This window comes from Leuciscus leuciscus, assembly GCF_965113295.1.
Source record: "Leuciscus leuciscus genome assembly, chromosome: 9".
NCBI lineage: Eukaryota > Metazoa > Chordata > Actinopteri > Cypriniformes > Leuciscidae > Leuciscus > Leuciscus leuciscus.
In genome coordinates this window covers 26,038,976-26,045,232 of record NC_138733.1, presented here as the reverse complement: position 1 = coordinate 26,045,232, position 6,257 = coordinate 26,038,976, and the positions used below count along the sequence as shown (strand labels likewise).

The 6,257-nt window shown below is 41.7% G+C and overlaps 1 protein-coding gene across 1 annotated transcript in view; it reads right to left on the bottom strand.

Annotated features, from left to right (window-relative positions):
• Positions 1 to 4,819: 4,819 nt before the first annotated feature.
• Positions 4,820 to 6,257, bottom strand: part of LOC309506129 (NXPE family member 3-like) — a 45,245-nt gene continuing 43,807 nt past the window's right edge. The window contains exon 8 of the mRNA XM_082179726.1: positions 4,820 to 5,475. Coding sequence (XP_082035852.1) covers positions 5,281 to 5,475 — 195 coding nt within the window. The 3' untranslated portion in view covers positions 4,820 to 5,280. The remainder of the gene's footprint in view (positions 5,476 to 6,257) is intronic.

The following is a 6,257-nucleotide window of genomic DNA, read 5'->3' as shown; positions in this document are numbered from 1 at the left end:
ATGTGCGCGAGCACCCGGCCGGTGTCCAGCGACACCTTCTCCTTCGATTTGGCTATGATGAACCAATCGTATATGTAATTCAGAATTCTCAGCCCTGATAGTCTCAGGGGCACCACGCCCGCCTCCGCACACAGACAGAAAGTTCGGGGACTCAAATTTCGCCCGAACGGAAGAACTGTGAATTCGTAACAAATGCCTTGGTAGGCGAGACGAAGATATTTCCTGTGTGGAGGGTAGATACTTATGTGAAAGAAAGCATCTTTCAGATCGACTGATGTGAACCAGTCGTTCTGCTTTATGGCACGGGCGAGAGAGCCTTGTGTCACATTCTGAAATTGTATTTCCTCAAATGTTTGTTCAACATTCGAAGGTCCATATAGGGCGGGGGGCACCACGCCTTTTGGAAACATAAAAATACCAGGAATAAAAACCATGGTTTATAAGATTGGGTGGCACCATCTGAATCGCTCCCTTGTTTAGGAGGGAGGAAATTTCCTCTTTCAGAATGTGTGAGGCATTTTCTTCTGTGTAAGAAGAGAGAACGCCGTTGAAAAGTGGAGGTTTTATTGCAAACTGCAGCCTGTAACCCTAGGTTACGGTACGCAAAACCCACTCGGGCGCTGAAATGGCTTGCCAAGCCGCTTCGTGACTCGAGAGCGCCCCCGCTCGGGCCGGAGCGGGGGTGTATGGGCCCAGCTGGTTCATTCGTGATGCAAAGGCGCCATCTAGTGGGCACACTAGAGGCGACATGCAGGGGTTCGGAGGGATTTCCTCCCTCTGCAGTGAGAAGTTTTCTCTGCGGAGAGAGGTCTTCTCTCCAAAACAAATTCATTTGATTCGTAACTTTGTGTGTTTTGTGTTGGGCAAACACTGGGGCCAGAGCCTTTATTGACAGAGTGAGGGGAACATAGTGTGGTGTCCACTGTGCTAAACTTTCCCTCACAAGGCCTGAAAGTGGGCGGAAAACACACATATCTCCTGAACACATGAACTGGGCAGTCTTAAGTGCAGGCAGGAAAATAATATCCGCGGAGAGAGATATTCTCTCTGTAACGGATTTATTTAATTTGTATGTTTTAAAGTGTTATTTAGTTATGTGTGTGTTTTGTGTTGGGGAACACAGGGGCCGAAGCCTTCCACACACAACGTCCACTAAAAACACACTGCAGGCAGAAAAATAATATCCACGGAGAGAGATACTCTCTCTGTAACGGATTTATTTAATTCGTTTGTTTTAAAGTGTTATTTAGTTATGTGTGTGTTTTGTGTTGGGGAACACAGGGGCCGAAGCCTTCCACACACAACGTCCACTAAAAACACATGGCTGGGCAGCCGCAACTGAGCTGTGTGAGCCCAGCTAGTTGATTTGTGAGGCAATGGAGCCCTCTTGTGGACGGACTCAGGGCGACATGCATGGGATCAGAGAGATTGGCTCTCTATGTTGGCAGATATATAATTCTGCACGAATTCATTTGATTCGTTTGTTAAATGTGTTGTTTAGTAATGTGTGTGTTTTGTGTTGGGAAACACTGGGGCCGAAGCCTTTAATAACTGGGTGAGGGGAACCAAGTGCGTGCAGTGTGGTAACACTGCTACGTACTTTTCCTCACGACAGCCCCGCTTGGGGGGTGTACACACACACAACGTCCACTAAACGTCCTCGTGGCCCGTGAACGCGGGCTCGATAGGCTACTCCCAACGGTCGAACAACAGGCAGGCCGCTTGCGTTCGGGGCCGCCTTCCTAGGAAGGCATAAATTGAAAGCCTCAACACGTAATCGTAACACATCAAGGCCCGTGAGACCGTGTTAACAGTCTAGCGGGACGCTCCAGTTTTAAGAGTTGTTTCCTCAGACTGGGCGGTGGTCTCAGCGCTTACCCGTCGTAAATATTCCTATCCTGGTCGGTGGCGCTCTGTGGAGCTGGCCACACAATGTTGAGACGAACGGCCGCTCGCTCACAAACTTCCAGGAGGATGGACTGAGGCAAAGCCGCGTGAGCGCTAGCCTAGGGAACGCTAAAAAGACCGCGTCATCCCCGTCGCCGGAACCGGCCGGTTCGTCAACGAGAGTGAGGTTTTCCCGCGAAGATGTCCTCTTCAGGGAATGCGGATTGGGCTGATGTCAGCTCAAATATTTAGAGAGGTGGCGCTCCGGGAGTCCCCCGGTAGTGCGTCATCATCACCGTGTCCCCCATCCGAGTCAGAAAGGCAGAGCACGGCGCGCTGGGTCGTGCAACTAAAAGCCGGCTTAGTAAAAAGCTACCGTGCAGCAATTACAATGACCGCAATTCTCCGGGTTCTCCAAAGCTTCTTGAGCGTGTTAAGCTCAAGCAAACAGCGCAGAACGAGAGGGTCCTTAGCGGCGATTAGAGCACCACACGCGGCCGGGCAGGCTCGTCGTGATAGGCTGTTCCCCGGAGAAGCGGCTGTTTAGACGGTCACATAGCCATGGGTGGGCTAGCGGTGAAGAACTCGGAAAAATCCGTGGCGGGCAGCCATGTAAGGAGGAGCAGGTGAAGGACAGCGAGAGCGCGGGCGGCTCCGGATGCAAAAAACACAGCGGATAGGCTGAAGAAACGACTGTCACTCACGTCTGGCGGAGGCTGATCTGGCGATATGTCCTCCTGAAGACTCGAAAGTGAGCAGCGTAACGTTAATCCAACCGAACCGTGTCAGTGCAGAGATCGCGAGAAGCAAATGTCAACTGAGGAATAGCAGCGCGCCTGACAGCTATATGCCTTAGGTAAGGGGGTGTGGCCTTACCTGGCATTGGCTGCGCGCTTCTGTCTGTCTAGCCAGACTTGGTGCAATTGGATGCTTCTGCAGAGGTCAGGTACGGATGCCCTTCCCATAGGTGGATCTCGAAACGAGATGATGAAAGAGAACTGAGTAGCCTAACAGACGCGGCTACAACACTATATCTGCCACGCAATTTCGTCTAGCCTGATTCTGACAATTTTGGGTTCAAACACGCCCTGCACACACCACACATACTGAACAGTGTTAAATTTGAAAAATACTGTTCGACAGAACTGCTTGGTTTGTTACCACACAGTTATCTGCGTGCGTCCTCAGCGATGAAGTTCCACATGTGCGGCTATCCAACACGAAAATGCAGCAAAGCCTTTCACAATATTGTTTTCTTCAGATAACTCCAAATTTCTCCCACACACTGGACTTGACTTTTGATGACGTATTGTCGACAACGTTACAATCTCCACTAGCTATTCTTTTCTTCAACTCCTCAGCATCCATCTGTACCATAGACAGTATATAAATCTCTACGACTGCAAGCAGATCGCGCGCGCGGTCATGAGGAATATTTAAAACTGAAAGTAGCCTAGATAACGTTATACTGTAGATCCTGGGAGGGCGTGGCGCGTGGGCACAAATAAACTGATGTGGATTTTAAATTATTTGATCAACTTGAAATACAGTAATATTTTTGTAGATGTGTTCCTAAAAATATATATTTTTACGTTTGTATGTGATTGTTTTAAACCCGTGTTTAGACCCGTGTTTCCCCCGTGTCCGACCCGACCCGACCCGCACCCGTATCCGACACAGTTGGATATTTTTCACCCGTTTGAGCAAAATTTGTGGGTCACCCGTCGGGTACCCGAACCCGTGCAGGACTCTACAGCGCCATCTTTTAACGGGAAGGAAAGCGAGGCTGTGAGGGATAGACATACATCTCTTCAATGGGTTGTACTGTTATTTAATGTTTTTGGATTGTTCTCTAAACATATTTTTCCCCCAAAAAATTCAGTAGACAACAAACTCCAGACAACATGAGGTGTGGAAAAAGTGATCTAGGAGTTTTTTTGTTTTTTACAGTGGATGCCATTGAAAACATGGTAAGGCTCGCTTTCATACCTGTCATGGAGCTGCTCTGAATGAATATGGTCTATTAGCCGCTACTCTGATCATGACCACCTGGTTATTGCTCTGTTGCAGGACAGTAGATGTGATTTCGAGTGAATGCGGGACGTGTGTGAGAGAAAAGTTCACTGCTATTTTACCATACAAATATACTGATATTTTTTACATTAGTTGTAAAGCCTATTTGCCATCAATTTGGATAATAACGTTTTAAATCACCAAATAAACTTGGCACTTAATTTGCCCAGGTTCGAGTGATACAATGTAATTTAGTCTATGGGACCTATTCAGTCTATACTAGTTCTAAATATAATGAATAAAAGGCTAGTAGGTAAAAATAGCTTTTTATTCTAAAATAAATTCCCTTAAGTAGTGGCAAGTTTATTTTCCTTTATTAGATTATGTAATCATTAAATGCATTTACTGGATTCAGTGCATCTTGAGCTTGTATTTGTCGATTTTAATAAAAACAAGGAACTCTCATTTCACTGTAAAAACTTTCATCACTTTTTTTTACTTTCATTTTTAACAACAACATAATTATATTTCTTTAGGGAAAACCAGTAAACATGTGCCTAGAGCACCTCCAAGGGCACCTCATAACCAACACAGATATGTAAAACAGAGATATTGCTTAATGACTTAACAGCTTGTTTATATATATATATAAACAAGTTTCAACAGCTGAAGTATGGTAAAATGGAAACAGTTTTTGCAACAAATAAAATGAATATATACAATGTGTAAATCTTGCCTCACAATTTGATTCAATTACGATTCAAAGTGTAAAAATTTGATTATAAAACAATTCTTCTTTTCATCTTTTCCTCCAATTCTTTTATTATTAATAATTACTATTAATAATAACATTATAATTATTTTGTTATTTATCTGTTATTAAAAATAAGAGCAATGTTGCAAATAACAAACAGTAACAAATACAATATTAGAAAGAAACAAACTGAATTAACAGTGCTTTATTTCATTTTACATCTATTTAACAGAAGTATTAAAGTAATAATTAATACAGAAATGTAATAAACGTAAAAATAATCACTGCATAGTCTTTAGTGTATTCATTACAAATAAACTGATTATTATTAAAGCTATTATTAAAGTTGTTTGATAAACAGTATGACACGGACAGCAGGTTTATTTAATAAGTCAAAGAAGTTGCTTTTCCAATTTAAGGATGATAAAACAAAAAAAATGAGGTATCTGACATGTTTTAACTCTCTAAAAAAATGATTGTAGTTGAGAATTCAAGCGGTTTATAATTTGGACAATTTAATTACAACTCATGGAAGTCAAACAGTATTTTTCAGTTTTTTTAGACAGTTTTTAATCTTGCAATAACAGTTATTGAACACAAAATTGTCAAGATATTCTAATTTAAATTCAGTAAGGGCAAATAAAAGAGAGTAAAATGTCAATCTCATTTTTAATGATGATAGGGCCAGGATGAATGTTCTCTTTGCTGTAGTGACATGCGGTCATTTGCCACACATCTAGAATATAAACACCAACATCCTGAAAAGCCCAGTGCAGAATTTTGTCCAACTGTAGAGAATACCAGTCACTGCCAAAAATATCCTATTATAAAGACAGAGAAACACAAAATTATCCATAAACTTGTCATCACAGAGTGCTTTAATTATTTGAACACTTGTTACTCTATAGACCTTTATCACAGTCCGCATATTGTCACATCCGTTTCCTATTAGTAGTGTAATTGATTTTCCACCTGCATTATTGTCAATGGATGGACAGTTGCTAATTTTGTCAAGATAATTAAAGTAGCAATTTGACATTTAACGTCATTTCAAATGGTTTATTTAGCCTTAAACGATACCCTACCATGTGTACAATCTTCCATTAGAGATAAAATATTTAAGAGATATAAGTTATTGCTGGAGGAATAATAGAAATACAATACTATCCCATCATTGAAAACAAACCTTGAGAATAAGACTCGTTTAAGATAACAAAACCAGTTACTTTTGAATAATTCACTCTGGGCTGGAAATGTTCCTTTATTTGAACTTAAATTTGATCCAGTACTTAGTTATTGTATTAGAAAGTAGAGCGCAAGAAAGCAATGGAATTGTTTTATGGGATGTACAGTATAACAATGTCTAATTCTAATGGTCTTTAATGTGATATGTTGTTTGTATTCTATTCTTGCATTTATTTAAAATAAAAAAAGGTAATCAGACTCTAAAGTATTGCACATAGACATACAGTGGGCTTGTGCGCTCCCCTTTAAATCATGAAATATGTGCCAGAATAACATTTTTCTTTTCTTAATGATAGTAAACTGAAGTTGATTTGTTGATGAAATATCTGTGATTAACTGTACATAAATAAATCACAAC